At 36.4% G+C, this 22,456-nt stretch overlaps 1 protein-coding gene across 3 annotated transcripts in view; it reads left to right on the forward strand.

The window, feature by feature from the left end:
• KITLG (KIT ligand) overlaps positions 1 to 22,214 on the forward strand; it is a 57,460-nt gene extending 35,246 nt beyond the window's left edge. The window contains exons 3-10 of one of the 3 annotated variants that reach the window (XM_027732938.2): positions 121 to 183; positions 4,731 to 4,910; positions 6,810 to 6,972; positions 7,848 to 7,943; positions 14,645 to 14,754; positions 15,402 to 15,478; positions 16,971 to 17,054; positions 18,225 to 22,214. In XM_027732938.2, the coding sequence (XP_027588739.1) occupies positions 121 to 183; positions 4,731 to 4,910; positions 6,810 to 6,972; positions 7,848 to 7,943; positions 14,645 to 14,754; positions 15,402 to 15,478; positions 16,971 to 17,010 (729 nt within the window). In that variant the 3' untranslated portion in view covers positions 17,011 to 17,054; positions 18,225 to 22,214. The remainder of the gene's footprint in view (positions 1 to 120; positions 184 to 4,730; positions 4,911 to 6,809; positions 6,973 to 7,847; positions 7,944 to 14,644; positions 14,755 to 15,401; positions 15,479 to 16,970; positions 17,055 to 18,224) is intronic. The other 2 variants (XM_027732939.2, XM_039387294.1) reach the window with 2 other exon arrangements.
• Positions 22,215 to 22,456: the final 242 nt, after the last annotated feature.

Here is a 22,456-nt window from a genome sequence, read left to right on the forward strand (position 1 = left end):
CATCTGGCAAATTACTGAAAATTTTTGTTGAATATTTGATAGCTTTTGTTGAATACGATAGTGGAAATTGTGTTGTTTTGTGTAGTCAATAATAACATTTTTATTATCTTTCTATTGTAGGTTGGAAATCTCCCAAATGATTATATGATAACCCTTAAATATGTCCCAAAGATGGATAGTCTGGTATGTACAATCACTTCAAGTTAATTCCAACAAAATAGCCCACTGGAAGCAGTGATGGCTGTAACATTTTGTGCCTAGTCTCATGGCTTAGTAAGTTACAGTTAAATGTTGGTTATTTAACTTTTCATATGCTTCCCAAGTATTTATTTTAAAAAAAAGTAGAGAGATTCCCACAGTCCCTTAAAATCTTTTAAATTACAGGAATCGTAGAAAAATGTTTCTTCATATTACATTTTTTAACCTTTTTTTCTGGAAAAAGTCATACTACAGTATTATTTCATTGTGTCAGTTGAAAATTAATATTTCTTACCAATAATTTCTTGCATAGGTTCTCTCTAATTGTACTTTGCAACTACTGCACAGTGGCCTTCTTGTTTCAACCAGTGGAAATGCCATTAAAGCACAATAAATAGTGAGTAGCCAGTAAGGAGAACCCTAAGTTCAGCAGAAGGTAGCATCAGTAACTAAACAACACAGTAAGGTTTCAAACCTGCTTTGTATTATTCTTTCTGTATAATCCCATATTTAATACATAGTGATACTTTTAAATAAGCATCATCTATATACTTTAAAATTCTATAACATTTTCTACTAAAATCATATTATCTTATTGTTTAATCTACTAAGTATTTTTTGGTTTTCCTCAATTTAACAAAAAAAAACATTTTAGAATGATGTATTGTAAATACTCACTTGGTTGTTGCATACACTGCAAGAAAAAGGAGAAAAAGAAACAAGGTGAAACTACAAGTTGTGTTGAATGCTGTATTGTTTTAAGGAAAGGAAAAAAGTAAGAAAAGGATCATTTTGTCAGTTAAACTTAACAATATTGTACCTGTCTTAAGAATGAATCACTGTACATACATCAGTAGCTGAAAATAATCTACTAGATATAAGAAGCTGGTTTTGTGTCCTTACAAGGTTTTCATTAGGAAAGTCCAGTTCCTGTGTGATAAACATCTAAAAATACATCCTACCCTACAACGTTATAGCAAATCTAGCAATATTTCATATTGACAGTGGAGAATGACGCCAGAAGCAATACTCAGTCCTGAATAACAAGAATATGGGAGGAGAAAAAGGAGGCTGAGGGATAGTGAAGGGCCCTGAGTTGTGAGGTTATGAAGGGTTATGCCAGATGTAGAAGTGTTAAGAGTTTTGTTGGAAGCTCGAAGTTTCTACTAAAACTTAGAGTTTAAAGAATAAAGTTTAAACTTTATTCTTTAGAGAGAAAAATTCTGCAAAACAAAAGCTATGGAACTCAGGTACTAGATCCTATATAAATAAAACTAATGGAAAAATTTCCATTTCTTATAATGGTCAATATTCAGAGAAAAAGGAAGTAAGACTGGCTGCCACCATTCCCTGACTGCTGTGCTTTTTGAAATTCAATGATTTTGGTGCCTGATGTGATGAGATTCACATCTGTGGAGGGCAGCCATAGCCTGAGTGCTGTTCCCCCAGCTTCCAGAATGAGCACAGTAGCTGTTGGGCTGGATTGAGGCTGCTCCCTCCGCTGCACTCCTGGAGAGGTTGTCACTGAAGAAGGCCAGGCAGCCTGCTTGAGCGATGAGTCCTGGTTGTTCTCACTGTCTAATTCTTGCCTCTCTCTGTTGTTCAGTTTTGACTGCCAATATGCAGATTCTTTTCTGTAGTTTAAATGCCATGTCATCTTGATGCGTCATATCCAGAAACTTAGATCCAGTTTACATTTATGACGAGCAGCCAAGAAATAAATAGGAAGAAGTTCAGGGCTGAGATTTCCACGTTCCCTTGACTGGTATACCACTTTCAGTCATCATAATGGGAGATGCGGCTCTTGGGCTCTTGGCCACATGCCTTTGCAGAGGTATTCACATCCCACTTTGCCAAATTTCTCTCTGGGAATTTCAGGTTGTGTTATGCATACCACAGCAAAGGCTGGCTGGATAAAGAGGCTTTGCTCTGGGTTCTGCAAGGTTCCTGCAAGCTGGGAAACCCACAGCTTTGCCTTAAATAAATGCCCTTTTTTTTGTCTCTGAAGGGATTGAAATGGTGCTCTGCAATTTTTTTTCAATAGATTTCAATCTTCTGTGCATGCATAAAGGGGGTAGTGTACCCGAAGTAGCAAGTCTCAAATATAGATGACTAGAGGTAGAAAGGCAGGGTAAATGCAAAGCAGACAGGAAGCCAGTGTAGTGCATGTAACAGGAACAGACTGACCAATCCATTAATGAGAAGGGTTGTTGCATTATGCACGAGCTCAAGGCAACTGAGCGGCTTTAAAAGTAGTCTTCCATAGAGTGAACTGTGTAATCTAGCCTGCAGGTTAAAAGGCAAAGATGACAGCAGCAGGGGCTGAATTCAGAAGATGATATAAACTTCAAACTGTTACATAGGTGAAGAAAGTAAAAGCTAACTGAGAGCTACATGGAAGTAAAAGAGAAGTCAGATTTGCAATTGCCCTAAAATGTAAATCTTGGTCAAAGTTTACACAAAAAATTGAGAGTTAAACCTCCATTTCTCCTAGCAAACAACATCAAATTTTTCAATTTGAGCAGTTTCATCCTTATTTTGGTAGGTATTGAGGTAGCAAGTGATTGCACAGCTTGATGTTAGTGAAAAGAAAACTTAGAGCTCTCATGAAATACAGCTTTGTAGGTGAGAACAGTTCAGAGGAGACACCCACACACATGCTAAACCGCGGGAGCAACAAAATAGACTCCCTGCTGGAATTGCCAAATGCTCACTAGGAGAAGCAACAAGCTTCTAGTTCCTGCCAGAGGAGAATACTCACCCTCAAAACCTCAGAGGAAAAGGGTTTCCAGTTCAGAGAAGCACGGTAGTTCTGTGTCAGTGTTCCTACACCAAAGCAGAAGAAAAAAAATCCACTGTCTCTCTTGTGGTGGCAGTGGGACCTGGCACAACATACGCTGCTTGAACAGAGTATGTTTCAACAAGCTTTCTCTGATTTATTTGCTTCTATCTCTCCCCTCACCTTGTTGTGCTTGAAGGAAAAAAGGGAAGCTGAATTAGGCCAGATGCCATCCATTCCACTTTTTGTTTCATTCTTAAAGAAAAAGTAATTGTTGACATAATTACAGAAGGTGGTATCACTGATTTTCCACTTGTTATCATTGTGTGAGAGAGTCATACACAGAAGTGGAAAGTCAAATGGAGCTGAACAACGTATTTACATTTAGTTCTCTAAGCCTGAAAGCCTAATAGTCTGATTATTCTTCAAAAACATGAAGTGTATTTTTTTCTTGTCAAAAGCATTTACACATCAAAGCAGAACAACACCTGTGGATAATTTTTTTTTTAATAAAGATTCTGTATGAGGGTTTATTAAAGAAATTGAGTAAAATGAAATTAAGCCTAGAAGTGTATACATCACCAAACATTTGCTATGCATTGCAGGAGATGGATTCGGTGGATGATGCCCATGCACTGGGCAGCAGTTGGAAACTGGTTTAGTGATACTGAGAGTACTTAGGTTTTGTTGGGCCAAGATTTTTGTATCTGGAAGGCTTTAATGATCCTGAGACATTTTCAACAATGGAAAAAGTAACTTCACATATGGAATAAATTCCCATAACATTTACCAGTAAAAATTCAGCATTTATTGGGAAGGGATTTCCAGATAAGAGTTGCAGTGTGACTAGTGCATTACCTGTATTTTTGCTGATCATATTGACTTAGGTGTTTTCCAGGGCTGGGCCACTGTTTTATCTATTTGCCTACTGTTATGTAAATCTAAGTAAAAGAAGTTAATGACTCCCTCTAAGACAGCAAGATGAATTACAAGGTTTCAGTCATGTGAACAGCTGTACAAACTTTTTCTGCAAACTAATTGCATAGGTGTCAGTGAAAGGATTTGAACTCTATTCCAGTGGCACACACAGCAACAGGCTGCACAGAACGCTTTTGTCATTGAAACCCTTTTGTCAGGGAAAAAAAGATCTAGAAACTGTTTAGATCTAGAAACTGTTCCCAGTAACGGCATTTAGTGAAAAAGCTGAAGAGAAGAAATTAACTAAGCTAACTAGTTTAAAGGTGCATGAAATCACACAAGGATTTCATGCAAAATATTTATGGAAACCTTCCCAAGAAGAAATTTAAATCAAGGATCTTTGGGGTTAACTGAGTCATGTAAGGTAACAATAATAAAATGAAAACTGATATTGGTTTAAAGAATTGTTAAAGCAGTAGGTGTTTGAATAAAATAAATAGGTTAATGAAACCATGGATTAGGGTTCATAGTAACATGTCCCAAGGCTCAAATTCTTAACAGACTGATACTCGGCACTCATTAAGAATTTTAATGAAGAGATGTCATTTAACAGACAATCATAAATATGTCAGTATCAGTGAGAATAGAAATTTGACCAAAAGGACTGAAGAGAAAGTTGGCCACACTAAAGAAGAATAATTTTAATTTAGATTCTTGAGATAATTTAAATTGGAAAGACCAGTCTAATCTACTTTTGCACATTGAGCTGCTTAACCAGTTTTTACAAAAGTCTGATATTTAATCTACCTCTGTTTCTCTTTTTTTCCCCTGACAGCCTGATCACTGTTGGTTGCATTTGATGGTGCCTGAATTTTCAAGGAGTCTACATAATCTTCTCCAGAAATTTTCAGATATTTCAGATATGTCAGATGTTTTAAGCAACTATTCAATCATCAATAATCTCACAAGGATAATTAATGATCTTATGGCATGCCTTGCTTTTGATAAAAACAAGGTAATCTTACACAGAGTTTTTGCTTTTATACTGGATATTTTTATTCTTACTTTCTGTTATGCAGTACTCAGTAGTAGTTTAAAAATGTCCAAAGCTTCCTTAGATTTGTTCTCATTTCTATTCCTGTACCTCTGAAACCCTACTTTGTTTAGAAACAGTTTACACTGTTCTAACATTGGCTAGATGTTATCTCTTGCTTGAACAAAAATGGCTTACAGGGAATTACAGTGTATAAAATGACTTGTATACAGTTATTTAAATAGTCAAAAATGTGACCATCATATTTAGGATAATTCATTCATCCTGGACTGTTTGAAATGAGCAGATATCTTCCTTGTGCACCCAGCTTGAATGATTCATTTTGCTAGTGATCTTAATGTAAATTTAAAGATGATATGGTTGAACCTATTAATATATTCTTTGTATGTGAAGCTCTGTAAGCTTCGCCATGGTTTAATGAACTTTTTTATACAAAGGCAAAGCAAAGACCATAGCATATCAGCCCATTCCATGTGTTTCTGGATTCCTACAGCAGCTGGAAGGATTCCAGGTGTCTCACTCAAGAGACAGATGATTCTCTTGTGTGAAGGGGGGGGGGAGAAATTAATTTTCTAGTCCCTTATATATCTGTAACCAGTAATTAAAAGTAAGTTCAGTAGTTGAAGTTTTTTTCCACTGATTAAAACAGGCAAAATCTATCATGTTCTTTAGAGCAAGGATTTCATCTTCCATATATGTTTATTTTTGTCAACTAAATTCTTAGCTGTTGTAATTGTACCTTTTCAACACTCAGAATGAATCAAATGAATTAAAACACTCAGGTGCATTTAGAGAGGAAAAACCGTGTAACCTTGTCATATATTTGCATTACATTGGTGAGAGTATTTAGACATTCCCTACTTTCCATTTCAAAGTGAATTCTGTCAAATCTTCAATGTATATATAATTTTTATTTATTTTTTATTTTTGTCCTGATGATTCAAAGTACTCAGCCGGGATGTGGTTGGGGAAAAGGAATTTTATTTTGTAGAATGGAAAAGTAAATATCCTGTAATTCAGAGAAACAACTACCTATTGATTTCCTCAGAGAAAAATGATCTTTAGTCTAGTACTTTCAGCATTAAATATAAAATAATTTTGGAACCAAAACCAGGAAGTTTTCCTTAGGACATATTTAAACCACATTCTTACTGCTGTCTTCCTTCTTGGGAGTACAGATTAATCCCAGGCCAAATTTGACCTCCTGGCATAAGAAACAGCTGTTATGAAAGCCAGAATCAGGTAAAAAGAAAAAGAAAAAAAAATAACTCTCAATCATCTTAACATAGATCTCAATCTTATTGTTTAGTGTGGCATAACACACTTGTCTGTTAGGCCTCAGAGTGATTGGGCTTCCTTGTTTATAGTGCTGCTCTTATTTTTAGGTACATTATCAGGGATCTCAGCCTGCCTCTGTGCAGTGGTGTATTTCAGCTATTGTATTCTGTTCCCTGTTCTCTTAATGACAATACCAATGACTGCGTTGGTTTCATGTGTTCAGATTAAAAGAATCATGTGAAACATTGCAAAGTAATGTGAAATCAAGGTATTTTTTTAAGTGAGTGGAATTAAAAAAGCATCTCTTCATTTTCAATGTAGGATGGGAGACTGTCTTTCATTCCTTAGCAATTTTACAACGCTACATTAATAATTAATTTCTATTTGCAAAGCTAATTTGAAATCCTCAGATCAGAAGACTTATATGTTTTATGAAGATTGTACACAGCCAATCTGGTCTTCTGCAGGTTAAAAATTTAAACTGTTTTGTGTCATCATGGGATATTTTTATCATCTGTTGAGATATTGAAATGAGCATCTCTCTTGACCTTCTTTCAAGCTGAATTCTGTATTTTATACTAGGATTTTGTAAAAGAAAATGGTCACCTTTATGAAGAAGGTCGCTTCATTCCTGAGGATTTTTTTAGGCACTTTAATAGTACCATTGAGGTCTACAAGGAGTTTGCAGACACACTGGATAAGAATGACTGCATTCTGCCTTCAACAGTAGAAACACCAGAGAATGGTAAGATGGCTCTTGTTTTGGGGAAAAGAATTTAAGTAGATATAAATGGGTGATTTTCCTTGAATTTCAGAGATACTAAGGTTCTGATACTGTACCTCCATGTCACCTTTTTTACTGCAGGTTAGAATTACTACTGACACTGAAGGTTGTATTTCTGTTTGAAGGCAAATTCTATGTGACAGAAAAACTAGTGTCATCATTCCTAGAGACATCATTCCTTGATATAATCCAAATAACCTCACAGTGCATCGCTCTGCTTCTTTTCATTCCAAATATATCCTGGATTGTCTTTTTACATTGCTCTTATCTTCTTTTAATGCTCTATTTAGTTTTTATAAGGCAGCAAAGAGCCTAAGATTGCACTACTGAAAGGACAGGAAGACAGGACAAGCTGCAAATTGCAGCAACCTCAAGTCATCTTCATATTCATCTCCCCTCTACTGAAAAGGGCCATGTTTATTTCATTTAAAAATTTTAATAAGCTCAAGTTAGGCTCCTGAATTTTTTTCTCATCCTTCCAGTAAACGGAAGTTTTTCATTATCTTTTCTTTTACTGTCTCTAGTGACAGCTATTAGCTTTTTAATTAAGGCAACATATCCAGTTGCACAGTTACACCACTAGTAGATCAGTGCCATAACCTAAAAGCTTGTTTGCAGCAATTGCTTTTCCAGATTAGCTATTCAGCAGCATCTCAGTGTGTAGACACTACTGCTTCTTAATGAAACTGCCTTTTTTTGCTTAATCCGCTTTATAAACATCCAATTTTGAAAAACAGCCCTATAACCACATCAGAGTAGCCCTATAGCCCATCATCTTATATAGAGGGAACTGTATTTTAAGTTTCATAATGCTGACACACTCATTTTCTATTTAGATTCCAGAGTCGCTGTCACAAAAACATTTTTGTTTCCTCCTGTTGCTGCCAGCTCCCTTAGGAATGACAGCATTGGCAGTAGCACTAGCAGTAACAGTAAGTACAAGTGATTGAATATATGTGTCTCCATTTTGTTCTAGTAGCTGATTTTTATGAGAGCTCAGAGGAAAAGAATGTCATTAATTGTGCAAATTAATGGGAAGTTACATGATCCTAATAGTGTACCATGTGTTTCTCAGCTGTCATATTGAAATGCAATGAACTTATCTAACCAAAATGTATAGATGCTATCGAGTTACAATGATGTGACAGCTCTCTATAGCTTGGAGAGGACAGGCCTCTTTGTTTTGGCTGTTGTGAGGTCTCACTAGTCACGTGGCCTCAGCAAATTTGACTGTCCCAGACACTTCATTTTAACTCTCTGAAAAGGAAGTTGCTCCAAGTGAACAGAATAGCTATTATAAATCAGCTGAGGATACTCATATGGACAAAGAGATTGCCTGTACATTGCATTTTGGTAGTAATGTCAATCTGGTTTTACACCAGACCTGAAGACAGTCTCCATGTTTGCTAGCTGTAGTTGCAGTAGGGCTGCCTCCACAATCAGTGTGCTTTCGGTTGGGGTCAATGACAAAGCCACTACGCTTTTGGCAGGCTGTAGTTTTCTCTCTTGCATAATCATCTCCACGTTTCTCATCTTAGTCACTGTATTATATGACTGGTCACTGACAGATAAGAGAGCCCAGAACTGTTGATGTAAGAGCTTCAGCGTTACCCATCGTGAGGTCAGAAGGGGTGTAGGAATCTGAGGTGAGAGGAAACAGTGAAATTTCAGGGGCTTTTAGTGACATCATGTACAACAAGGTGAATAATCTCTGGAGCTTCCCATGTGAACAAAAGAAGGGGATTTTCCTTAGAGGTTTCTGAAATGGTGATCAAAGCTCAATCATGCTATTGTTTCCTTGTTCCTGTTTCCCAGACGCGTGAGGATAACATTGTGTGTCTGTCTCTCTTCACAATTTCCAGTTTTCACTTCACAAACATCTATGTTATCATAATGTGCGATGGTGAAGCGTATGGCTGGTAATCCCTGTGCATAAGAAATCGTGTGCAAGGAGGCAGCCTAATGTAGCCTGTTGGACACAGCCTGTTGGCAGCCTAATCTGTCCTGTTGGTGGGACAGATACTACTAAGCCTGAGTTTCTGCTCATGCTCCTTCTCTTGGGAATGTGCAATCTACTCTCTAGGCTTTTGGCACCATGCATGCTATCTCTTAGCTGGTTCACAGAGGCTATCAGATTTGAAGCCCTTCCTGATTGCTTTCTAATTAAGAGAAGGTCTTAAGTCATCATATCCCAGAACTCTTAGAGTAGAAGGCTGGAATAAAAAACCACCCTCAACTCCTGGCTGCTAGCCTAACTCTCTGGAAAAGAGAAGCCTCCCTGCCATAGGTTCCCTGCCAAGAGGTCGCAGAGCTGTGACCTCAGCAAGCAACTTACTGAGCTCAAGGCCAACTGTGAGGCACCAGGAGGGGATTAAAGAATGCATACCTGTTTCTCTCTCGGGTCTGAACATGTGATAATTTTTGCTGTCACTGCTAGAGGAAAAATACTCAGCCACAGCCTGAAGCAATGGGAATGGATCAAGGAGCCAAAAGACAGACAGAGAGATTACAGGAGCAGTTCAGATAAAAGGATTTGGACCCAGTATAATATCAGGCGGGATGCTGGGCAGTGCAGTGAAGTGTGGCACCTGTGTCTGTACTGTGGAGGAGAGCACAGAAGCAGGATTATTAATCTTGTTTTATAATTGGAACTGATAATCAAGTAGGAAAAAATCCTAATTAAAATAATGCAGTAAGTCAAAGAAATTGCTTGGCTGCCATATGCTGTACAGGTGTGTTTTAACTGATTATCATTCCCTTAAGCAATTTATTGGAAAATTGGATATCAGTTAACAGCCTTATGTAGAAATGACATGAGGACTGCGTGTCTGGGGCTGGGGTCAGTTTGAACTCATAATCAGATTAAATTACATTAACTTGAATACTGACTGGTTAGACTACAGTTATTTGTTTGGAGTTTTTTGCAGGGAGAGAGCTGCGAAATCTTTATTGGCATCTCCGTTTTACTCCCTGAAATGGCCTTCAGTACTGATTTTAGTTTTGTCTTGACTTTATTGCTGAGGAAGTTTTGGTTTTAGTTAATCCTTATCTTCTTGGAAGGAACAACAATGAATAAACCTTATTATTTCCCATGTGAGAACTCCCTAGCCCAGGGTGCCCTGGCTTCAGTACTGTTTTCAGGACAGCACCACTAGATTCAAATTTCGAAAATGAAAACATTTAGAGAAGAGAGGAGGCCTGAAAAAAACATCTTCAGACATAAACTGCAGTAATTTTTTAAAAAAATAACTCTCTTTAATTTTAAATAGTTTTAAACTGAGCTATTTTTTAGTTTAATAGTTTCTAAAGCATTTAGAAACATTCATTGTTTGCAAAAGAACCCCTCCAGATTAATAATAAATTTTGAATTTATTAATAAAATCTGTGTAGTCAGATGACTTGGACTGCTCCTCATTCTAAATTCAACTTAGACAAATCTGAAGTGCATCATCTAATAAAATAATTTGTGAAATAATTATCATATAAATTGTATATAAATAAGCTAAATTATGTGTTTTAATCTTGTTCCTACTTTTGTTGAAAGAGCCATGTTTCACGACTCCATTGTTTTTACACGACAATAAAACTAAAGTATGATAATATAGTAGAATCTTAACTAAATCTACACCAAAAATCTTAGCCCAACTAAATGTAAAATAGAACAATTATGCTATTCTATTTTTTTTTTTGAATGGCAGTAGTGTTGTTTTCATTCCTGTATTATTGAATGTAGATTTGTGACATGTTCCCACTCCATCTTTTCCTCCATAGAATTCTCAAGACACCACCACCAGCATTCCCAATTTATTTAAAGAGGCTTGGTTTTTTAGTCTTTGTGTTCCATGACTGTAGTCCAATTGAAATTCCATTTAACTGTTTAAGTCCCAGTCTTGCTGGTATTTCTCTGGATCATTATACCTCACATAGTCTAGAGAATTCAGATGAGATGGTTCCTGTGTGAAGAACAAGTGTTAGGATAGGAAGACTTGAGTCCTGATCTCTTCTTTCAGTAGTTGAACAAAACACTAAATAGTAGTCTTTTATTTTTTTCCCCATAAGATTAATCTCATATTGCTCTGATCAAACTTGAATTTAGTAGCTGCTACTAACATTTATTCCTCAATTTAATGCCATGATGTTCTTTATATTTTCAAGAAAAGTTCAGTAGTTCCTTCTTCTATTTTTTCCTATAATTTTCTCATAATAATTTAGCTTTGTTATTCAGTACCAAGAAGCTCAAAGAATGTGTAAACACAGAGATCTCTATGATTGCTTTTAGGAACAAGGTCTCCTTTTTTAATTAAGCGAAGAATACCATAGTTTAATTCAGTAATTGCACTACAATTTGAAAATGTTCACCCGTGGCTTAATGCAATTGGTGTTGCCTTCTGTGCCTTTGTTCCTTTGTTCCAACTTCATAGTTAATGGAAAACCCTAATGAACAGGTGAGAGCTGCTCTGCATTTTTACAGATAAGATCTTGTGGTAATTGTGTTGGAGCTGAGCAGAGGTAAACTGAAAATTCCTTTGAGACATATATGGCAAAAAAAAAATCAAGTCAGTGCTTTGAATCATAATCACATATGGCTCAAGTAGGAAGCAGCTCAGTAACTTCGTTGTGTAGCTGAGTGGCTTTTGATGTAAATATATTTTGTTCACGGCTTGAACATCCCAATGTCCATGAAGACTATGCATAAATCAGCATCAATTGAGCTCGACTCCTTAGGGTATCTTCCATGAGATGCAGAGTGAGAGCTCTGAGAGGTGGTGGCCTGCATCCACTCCCCTTTTCTACTTTGCTGGATAGAGTCTGTTTAAAATAGATAATATACTAACTGCAAAGCCAGCACCTTCTCTGGTATTGCCCAAAGAGTTCACAGAGTTCCTGTTACACCTGGTTTCCTCCTATTCCTTTTCCTGCTCTGTCTTTACAACTGATGGGAGTCAGAATCTTTCTATGTAGAGCTCTAAAGTTTCTAACAGAGGAAATGGTCCCTATGAAAGGAACAAAAACTTAATGGTAGCCAATTTGCTTTCCTTATCTCCCTTTTCTTCATTAGGACACAAGTCTCCGTGAAGTTCTCCAGACAGAGAATTTCCAACCTGTTCTGTTTTAGATATTAATATAAATAAAAGACAATGAAGGAACCTGTCATAACTCATTTCATTCTCCCTAGATCTTTCAAGAGACTTTTTTCAGGACTTCAGTGTAAAATTAAATAATCTGTTGTTGTTTGCTTTTTAAGGTAGTTAAAGGTTACTTAATTTTCAAATTAATTCATACGTGATATATCAAGTCATGAAAAAAATAAATCTATTGTCATTTTTAGAAGGTGGACTGGGAAGGATGTCACAATGGGACTGTATTTAGGCTCTGTTTCTGGGTTACAGGTCCCCACATGGAAAGCTTATTATGAATTCCTTTCAGTTTTCCATAGATGATGCAGAAATCATCTATATTGGAGATAAGTTCTCAAAAATCAGATTTTTTTTTCTGTTTTAGATACCTCATTTTAAAGGGTCTCTTCTGTTGTGTAATATTCCATTAAGTTTGTGAAAAATACTGTTAAAAACAAAGGTGCTAAACTATCACTGGTTACCCTGCATACAGAACGTTTCTCTAGAAGTTCATTTAGAAAACAGCATACTTGCCATGACATGCTGCCCAGCATTGCAGGTAGGCAGAGGGTTTTTGAGGTTATACACTCTACCATAACGTTATCAAATACATTATTTTCTAAATGACCTGAAGAGTATTTCCTTTGGTTTTTATTTCACTTCTTGATTTTTTTCTGAAGTTTGCAGGTTAGAATCTGGAAAACATGACCATCTCCATACAATTTACATAATTTAGTTGTGTAACTCAGCAGTCTCTCACTGGGAGGAATGGCATTAAGCAAATGAGGGTTATACTTTTCTTGCCTAGATCACAACAGCAATGTAGAAATTTTCTTCTGAGAATACAGTTCAGATAAAGTAATGACAGGAAGGCTTTTTTGAGTTGTTCAGGTTAGCTGTACCCCACTTGAGTTTACCCAGTTTTTCTGAAGATCAGTTCTGCAAGCAAACATCCTCTGTGCCTAATCTGGGAGAAAAAGTTAGAAAAGATATGTCCCCCCAGTTATTTTCTGACCTTGGCTTTAATTTCTGAGCAGGCAGAGGCAGATTAATCAATAGCCTCTCTTTTTCAGTTGATGTTCACCTCTGTAGAACTTTATCTGCTATCTTTCCCTTCTCCTCTGTAGACAGATTTCTTTCACGGTAAGCTAGTATTGGTTCTGCTTGACTGATGCTTCCTTTTAGTGTGCTGAGTCTTACCAGATTTAAGTGAAATTCAAGCCACTACAGTCAGAACCTATACTTTGTAAACAGTGTATGAGATACAGAGAGCTATGTATTGTATGAATGTATAAGATACAGACTTTATGCTGTCTTACTTTTTAGTTCTGTCTACGTTGAGCCTAGAAAACACAGCTGAATTTCAGGGATTAAAAGGATATTTGTCTAAAATTTACAAAATGTCAACCATAAAATCTCAGAAAGTTGAAAATGAATTATTAGATAATTGTAAGAATGCTCCTTTCTAAACCGAAGTGTTTTTTGGAAGCTGTTTAGTAATGTACTAAACACATTGTTTGACCCAGTATATCATACTGTATGTGTTTAGACATTTGTGTTTGCATCAGTTGCACAAATGTGGAGTGCTGTCAGTTCATTTTCCTTTCCGTGTATCCAATCAGCTATGCTTTTCCAGTGCTTACAGTTTGGTTCTTTTCCTGTAATCTGACAATATATCCACCACTGGAACTGCAGACTCCCAATCTTAAAATGAAAAAAAATGGGGTGGATGGTGTCTAAACTAACAGTCTGCTATGGTTCACTTTGCATTTCAGAAGGAGAATCCCCAGGTGACTCTCTAGGACTTTTCACATCCTGCTCTTCATTAAATAACTGCAGGGCCAAATTTTAGTCTCAGCATGCATGCAGCTTCCTGTGAGGGGAATGGAAAGACTAGGATTGGTGCTCTTCTGTTTAAAATGTTAAAAGCTATCAAGAAATGGTTATAACCAAATAGCACACAGCTAGACCTCAAGGTACCAAGGTTACTGAAGTCAGTGGCACCTTTCCAAGAAGATGTTAGAAATGGTCAGGCTTTTGTTAAATTAACCACCCTCAAGTGACCTCATGTTGGTCATTCATTAGTGGCAAGGAAAAGTGTCTCTGCAGTCAGTGGGAGGTCTCTGATGGAACTTAGGAAAATGCACAAATTAACATATATTGTTTTCCAAATAATTACTTTGTGTTTCAAGATAAGACCTCCAAGAATTAATAAATCCAAAACTTTGAAGTGTGGGAAAGAGAGAATTCTCTACAAGTGACAGAAAGAGAATTAGTGTTGGTACTTTTCAACACAGTTATTTCAGAATTGGGTGAAGCATCCTTGTGGTCAAAAACTTCCTGTAAGATTTTGTATGAAGTGCTCTTCATGTACATAGCACTTTGAAGTATCTGTTCTGCTATTTAAGATGCTGTTATGTAGGTGGTGCTTGAAAGTGCTCTTGCTAATAGTGTTGCCCTGAAGATAGTTTTCTTCTATAAATCTGCCTTCACTAACAGAGTATCTTTAATTACAGAAGAAGCACTTGGCTTCATTAGCAGCTCCAGCCTGCAAGGGATCAGCATAGCATTGACATCATTGCTGTCTCTTCTTATTGGCTTTATTTTGGGAGCCATATACTGGAAGGTAAGAAATACTACATTTAATTGTTTACCTAGTGATACTACATTTCTTAGCTAGGGGGAGGTGGAAAGAACAGAACCATTCTGCGTTTGAAAACAAGAGACAGCTCTTCTGATTTTCACTGAACTGTGGAATGCAGATGTAAATAAAATGCAGATGTCAAATTCTTGAATTCCACTGTCAAAGTGCAAATCCTGTCTTATCAGCATGATCGCTGTCTAATTGGAAACTCTTCATGGCTGGGATTTGTGAACGAAGATTTGGGGAGGGCTCTACCCACGTTTGTTACAAGCGCGCTGGTGGCTAAAAAGGCCAATACGAGACAGGCATGTCCAGTTGCAAAAGGCACAGCAGAAAGACTCCTTAGGTGGTATATTCTGCAAGGTACAATGTGGGATTCACCCAATTCTCCACTTCTCCTATTGTATATTGGGAATAGATTTTTTTTTGCTTTTGCCCCTACAATACAAAGACTTCAATAGTAAAATTATATCAGTAGCAGATGTATTTTAGAGGACAAGATTTGACCTGCATTGTGCAAGCTGACTTTGATACTGAAAATATGAAGCAAATTGAAACATACTGCAATTGTTTAGGGAGTTACTAGAGAAAGCTTTAGAATATTTATGTTTAATGCATTTTCTTCCTAGAAAACACATCCCGAACCCAGACCAGAAAGTGTTGAAACTACACAGTGTCATGACTGTCAAGAGGAAAATGAGATAAGGTATAGCATTTCACTTGATATTTACATTTGAAAATATGATTTTATCTTTGAGAGCTACTTCCTGTTACTCTCTAGCTCTATGACAAACGCAAAAAACCTGCAAACATGGGGTCTTGCTGCAGAGGTAAAATATGTGCTTAGGGTGTGCCCTTTAAAGGACCTTCTGGTGTAAATATAGAAATTGATATGGAGAATATTTCTGCTTACAAAATTTTATAAAGAAGACATTACCTTTACTTTGTCTGTCCTTACTCCCACTGTGAGAAAGGATTGCTGAGACCTATAGGGGAAGCAACAAAATGAAATGAATGTTGTCATTTGCTGTGTGGTGTAAAGCTAGGCTGACACTACAGTGTAAAGCTAGGCTGATATTATGGAAATAAATAGAAAGCAGTGTCTTCCTGGTTGTGTTCCTAAATCCTTTTAAATACTTTTTACATTAGCATTTTTTGTGTTCTTTTACTTTTTTGTATTCCCCAGGGTACTATGTTTTCCAGGGTTTTTTTTCTGTGCTTGTAGAAAGTTGATGAGGACTCATTAAAATCCTAATCACTTCCTACAGTCATCCTGAAACGATTCAAGGCTCTGTTCATAGTTAAACTCATACTTAAACATGGCTTTATCTGACTTTTAAACAGAAGTTCTGTGTAACTCAGCCAATCAAATATACCTTAGAAATAACAATTAAAGACTTTGAAGTTCCTTAGATATGACTTGGGCAAAGAATTCTGTGAAATTCAGAAAAGGACTTAGGGATATTCATGCTATAGCATTTTGAGAGTACTGTTTAACTTCATATTTCATGATGTTTTGTCAGATTTTAACTATGAGGGACTTATGGAAAGATCTGATGCGGTTGGTAGAAGGAGACATACTGTAGTCCTCTCACACTGTGAAATGTCCGGCGCTGCCCGCTATTGAATGCAGAAACAGGCAAAGTTCTGGTCTAGCAGTTTGGTCACAGCTGAAATTTTCAGTGTTTAGGCTTGCTAAAATAATAAATCCTTAAAACAAATTTACTTCATGTACAGTATATAGAATGAAAGACTGTATATTCACCAAGTATATTAGTTGCTATGAGTAACTCATTCTGCATCTCATCCTCACAGATATTAAATCCTGTGAAATGGAACATACATCTTCCTTTAAACATCACAGGAAATATAAAATACTGTTTTATATGAAGAAAAGAGGAAAAAAATTAGTTAAATGCAGGAGAGGACCTTAGCAGGAAATTTAGACAGACTGTGTTCTCCATCAGATGTCTTCTTAAATATGTGGCATATGTGCTGGCATATATGGCACAGATGAGTAGTAGAAATTTCTTCCTGAGAAATTTGGAATATTCATCTACAAATAGAAAGAACTAATAGCAAACATAAATTATAATACTTTGGGTTCCCTTTTATTTTAACTAACTTACAGATCCTGCTATTCTATTGGAATTAAAAAACTAGTATTATAGTAATAAAGTACCTTTTTTTTCCCCCAGTATGTTGCAGCAAAAAGAAAAGAAACATCTACAAGTGTAGCTGTTGCTTTTTTTCCCTCAACACTGTTACTGTTTCATGTACTGGTAAGTTTTTCTGGTAACAGTCTTACCATAGACTTAATTACTTTCAGTTTCTGCAATTCAGCAGTCCATTTTGGGAAAAAAAAAATATCTTGCTATCAGTAGCCTTGATTTGTGCATAAGATCTTTAGCAACTACTTTAATTAATCCTGTACCATTAATTTAGACACTTGACTTTTAACTCGAATGCTTCAAAATGAAATGTACAAGAATTCCAAAGTGAAGTACAGCTACTGCTACTCCTTTTTGGCTCAAGAGCTGATGGAGAAGCCTTCAGCTGTTGTCCTACAGCAGTTTGGAAGCAATGTGAACTAAAAACACAATCTGCTAAAAGTAGCAGGTGAGCGTAGGAGAACAGGTCAAGCAGAGCTGAGCTTTTATTAATTGTTGCTTGGTCAGCACAGTTTGCAGTCTCTGTAGCCTCATCAGATGCATCATTCTTGCTTTAGTATGCAAGAGTGAACAGCAAAGGTAAGTGAGGTTTCTCAGTCACAGCTGTCCTCTGCAAAATGGTGTGCTTCTCTGGCAAGAGGCTTCTTACCACAGGAACTGTGCTGTTCTTAACCCATGGCATCTATGAAAGAGTCTGGAAGATTCAGGCAGCACTGAATGGTTCATTTTATATCACGAGTGGAAAGAGCAATGCAAAAGTAAACAGGCAATCCAGATTTTGCAATTCGTCCTGTAGCGGTTACTCTCAGGTGTTTGATGTGATCATGTTAGCTACAACCTGAGTGAGTTTCAGACTCCTTAGCTGCTTTGTTCTAACACCTGCTTAGTGAGAAGGTAAATTGTCGCTGCATTGGACAAGTCATTCAATTTTTCCAAACATGTAAACTCAGTTTGGTATTGACTTGTCCAAGATGACTTCAAAGGGAAGTTTGCTGCCAGAGATTGCCAATACCAAAATGCACAAACAACACTTCTGTAAAACCATGACGGTTGTTTCATCACGTTAGATGACTTCGATGAGCTTTTGAAGGCAAGGGTGTTCTTGACCAGGAAAGTATATCTTATAACATTTTTCTTTCTGAGTAAAGAAATGTCTATACAAGTGTCATTAAATGTATCTAGTTCCAAAATTATAAGGAAAAAATGTCTCTGTTATATGTCTGTGAGTTATACAGGGAGGAAGACTAATCAGCAAAATCAGTTTCTGTTTTTCTCTTCAAGCAGGTAACAGTTCCATGTTCGCTTCATAAATGAAGCAGCTTTAAGCACATTCGTATTCCTTCTGGAGTGACAGACTGAGTCTGCATCTGTTGTTGCTGCCCATGACTTCGTAGACATGATATAGAAACGAGGACAATTTGTGTTTGTTACTGTGAAACCAACAGTGAATTGAACAATTAAAGAAGAGTGTGCACTTAGCAGGACTGTCTCTTATATGAATATCTACCTTGTGTGACATTTGAGGATTTCTAATTGCATTAATACTTTCATCTGACTCTGGCAAACAAAGTATGTCCTGAACAAAAAGCATCTTTCAAATGCCTCCAACTATGTATAATCATTGCAAGTCGTAAATACCTTTCCACCCTTATTTAAATTTTGTGTCCTCTACCTTACACTGATGTCTTCAGATGGAGATCTCTGAACTGACAGAAAATGCAGAAATGGATACAGATAACATACTGTTCGATATTGTATATAAAACTTGAAAGTAAGGTCATACCATGAACTAGAGTTCTAGACTTTTACTTATAAGGAGCTGTGTTTATGCCTGGCAAAGGTCGTGTGTACAGCAACATGTGGTCTCTGTCGGGTGCCAGGTGGCTGGTTGCCCACCCCAGAAAGCCTCAAGAATTTATCAGCATTGATGGTCTCTGTTCAGGAGAAGCAAATACTGGATGAAGACAAAGTAAACAAGAGGTGAATGTAACTCATAGAGCTTCGAAGCATTCAGAGTAACTGCTGGGGATGTGAACACTGGTGAAATTTCCAGCCATGCTAAGGGAAAGTAAAGAGTCTGAATTACGTTCAAACATCAGAATAAAGACAAATCCGTGAAATGTGTTTTAAATTCTGATGATATATGCCATTGATACTTTGTCTTTAAATGTCTAGAGTAGGAAATCTGAAAGATACTGAGAGTGTATTTAGCTTTTACTTACATCAGCTATAATTAATGTTTGCATTGTGTTTTAAGTGATAAGTAAGCTTTAATATCCTGGCATTCTCCACTCTTGAAGGTTAATTCTTTTGAAACAAAAGAGAAAGGCTTTGTTTCTCACTTGTCTTCTGCATCTGTTGCTGTTATAGCATCAATGGAATATGTACAGGACTGATGTACAGACATGTATTTTCAAGTAAATCCTAAAAATACCATGGTAAAAGTTACAAGTGTAGTTGTGCATCTTTTCATCTTGGCTCTTTCCGAATAATGGTTGTGATTATTTATCGGTATTAGGGGGGTTTACTCCCAAAAGGTAAAGGCTCACTTCAGATGTCAAACTGTCATCTGTTATCAAATTGACCAGGTCAGCAAGAGTTCTAGTTTAACCTACTTAAGAAATTAAAAAAAAAAATCCCTTTTAATGTTTTGCATAAAGTTTGAGTTCTCTTTAAAATGTATAGTCACTAAAGTTTTTAAGAGTTCTGTGGAATTTTTTTCATCTGCTGAATTTTCTGAGAACCATGCATAAAAAGAATATGTCATACATATAATACATACGTATGTGTGCATGTATGTGTGTGTGCGTGTGTGAGTGTGTGTGTATTATTGGTAAAACTGTCTTATTAAAAAGACAAAACCTCAGAACCTTACCATGTTTGATGACAGAGCTGATGTGTGCATATAGCCACTCTGCGTGGAATTTTTACTCTATGAGATCATTGTTAAAACTTCTCATGAATTTACTGATGCAAGGATTTGATCATGTGGAATTTTTATTTATACTCGGGCCCTTTTTGCGCTTCCTGGATGTCAGAAAAGGGTCCTCAAGTCCTACTCAGCTGGTATAAATTCACATAATTCCATTAAGTATAACAGAACTTTGCATCATCTGAGGAACTTCTCTTAGACAAGATCAAAAGAAGCTTAGTGTGAGAAGCTTCATGATTATTCAGAAAGATGCTCCTGTAGAACTCATCCAATTAATAATCAAGATTGTTCATCACATCTAAAAAGCAAGTGCATTCCTCAAATAACAGAATTCCCCATCTGCGATTAAGTTTCCTTTGACATTGTGTCGTTCTTTACTCACAAGGCCCTCAGACTCTGAGTTTCAAACCTATTTAAGAGTTATCCTAAAAAAAATGTCAGTATGACCTATTTGATGGAAATTTGCACCTTATTGGTAATGTAGAGAATAACTGTGTTTTAGTTTTGACTGAATGGAAGTGTCCAGAAGCAGTTATCCTTACACATTGTACAAAAACCTTAAATACTTCATACAATATGATATTAAGGCAAGCTTATACATTTGAAGTTTTAAAAAAATTTTCTTAGATTCAGTCAAACAATAATCTTGTATTTATTAATGTTCTTGTTCCTAAATGCATTCTGTCCAGAAAATCAAATACACAATGATGTTGCACATTGGTGTGCCCCAAATTATACTTTGATATTCAAAATGTGCAATATTTTAGGCTTCTTAGTCTACTATTCAATACTACAGAAAATATCAGCTATGAATTGAAACATGCATTAAACACAGATTTGACAAAATATTCACCTTCCAAGAGCAATATCTCAAAAAAGTAGCTAAATCACTTTCAAATAATGTCAGATGCTTTAATCTTTCTGTGGAGCAAGGGAAATTTAAGGCTATATGAGAATAGAAAGAAAATTTATGTACAAACTTTCCACCTTCACATCACAAACTTTGTTCTTTGAATATGCACCAAAGTCATTTGACACATGGAGTAGCAGAACTGTTGTTCGACCTTATTGTTTTCCCATTCTCTGCAACTCCTTTTGAGAGATCTGAACATAACATCAGATGTTCTCAGTCCTCTTGCAAAGCAGGACACTTCTAGACATTCTGTAGATACAGTAGATAGCATGGCATTGGAAATGGGATTGTGAATTTATTGGAAACTTTCTGTGGCCACTGAGGAGATCTTTACTTTGGACATAGTGACATTTTGAAAGACAACTGACTTGTGAGACATCTTTGAAATAAATGTAAATAGAAAAAGTTACTGTTCAGTGGGAGTTGGGGTGGCAGAAATAGACTTTTAATTGTCTCTGTATTCCATTGTAAGCTGTTTAACTTCTGGAGAGTGATCAGTTTTTCAGTCTTCTTTTTGGGTAGACAGAGCCTACGCATTAACACAGTTGGAAAACTAACACCCTTCCTCTTAAAATGAAATTGGGGGAAAATGGGTGTTGTATTTTTTTTATACAAAAGTCAGCCAAATTTGGCTTTTGGATATCTGTGGTGAGAAACAACATTTTTAAGTTGCCTTTGAAATAGTTCACTTTTGCATGCAATTATTAAGGGCCTTGTGAGGAAAAAAAAAACAGATAGTGATATGCTGAGTAACTCTGTTTAGGTTTGTGTTTACTTGAATGAATTAATGGTACTTATTTCATCACAAGGTCATTTTATAAGCTTTCTTATAAAATGTGCTTGACTACAAATGTGCTTAACTATGGAGTGTGTGTACAACCTGCACATTTTTTTAGGTTCTCATCTTCACCAGCTCTGTTTTCTCTGTTGCTCTCTCTTTGTAATATGCTGAAACTGTTCAGTACACACAGTACAACTACTAAATTGAAAATCTAACTGTATATATAAAATACTGATATTTTGAGTTAGATTTACATTTAAAAATTATCCAACATTCTTCAATTCAGGAATCTGATTCAACTGCCTTAAACGCAGATCTACAGTAATGGTGACATGTTGCTATTATGTTATCAAATTGATGGAACACGGAAACTTCAGACTCTTTAGTGACAGAGACACAGGCATTTGCTGGTTGCATCACGGGCAAATTCATTTATTTAAATGTAACTGTCAGCACAGTTTTGCATAGTTACATTCTGACTGAAGGTAATCAACAAAGTTTATAAAATGTGATGTGTGTACATATGTGTCCTCTTGAAGATAGATGTTTTCCCACATCCTTTTTTATATCAGTTCAAATTTGGAATTTACATTATATACATATACTTTATTGTTCTAAATAAAGATATTATGCACTGCCAAATAATTACTATATTGCTTTGTGTCAGTCCCATTTAAGACCTTTCTTTAAGTCCTGTATCACTTGGAAGAATTCTGTCAGAACATATGCTACTAGATGCAGACTCCTTCATAATGCATTTCATGAATGTTGCTGGTGCACTTCTTGCACAATAAGTAGCATTCACCAGGGTTTTCCAGTAGAAACTAGAGCTTATCCTGTGAGAATGGCATCATTTCTTTCAGGTTTCAGCAGTTTATTGTGGCTTT

This window comes from Pipra filicauda, unplaced genomic scaffold (genome assembly GCF_003945595.2).
Source record: "Pipra filicauda isolate LSUMZ 115617 unplaced genomic scaffold, ASM394559v2 scaffold54_size4384275_pilon, whole genome shotgun sequence".
NCBI classification, from domain to species: Eukaryota; Metazoa; Chordata; class Aves; order Passeriformes; family Pipridae; genus Pipra; species Pipra filicauda.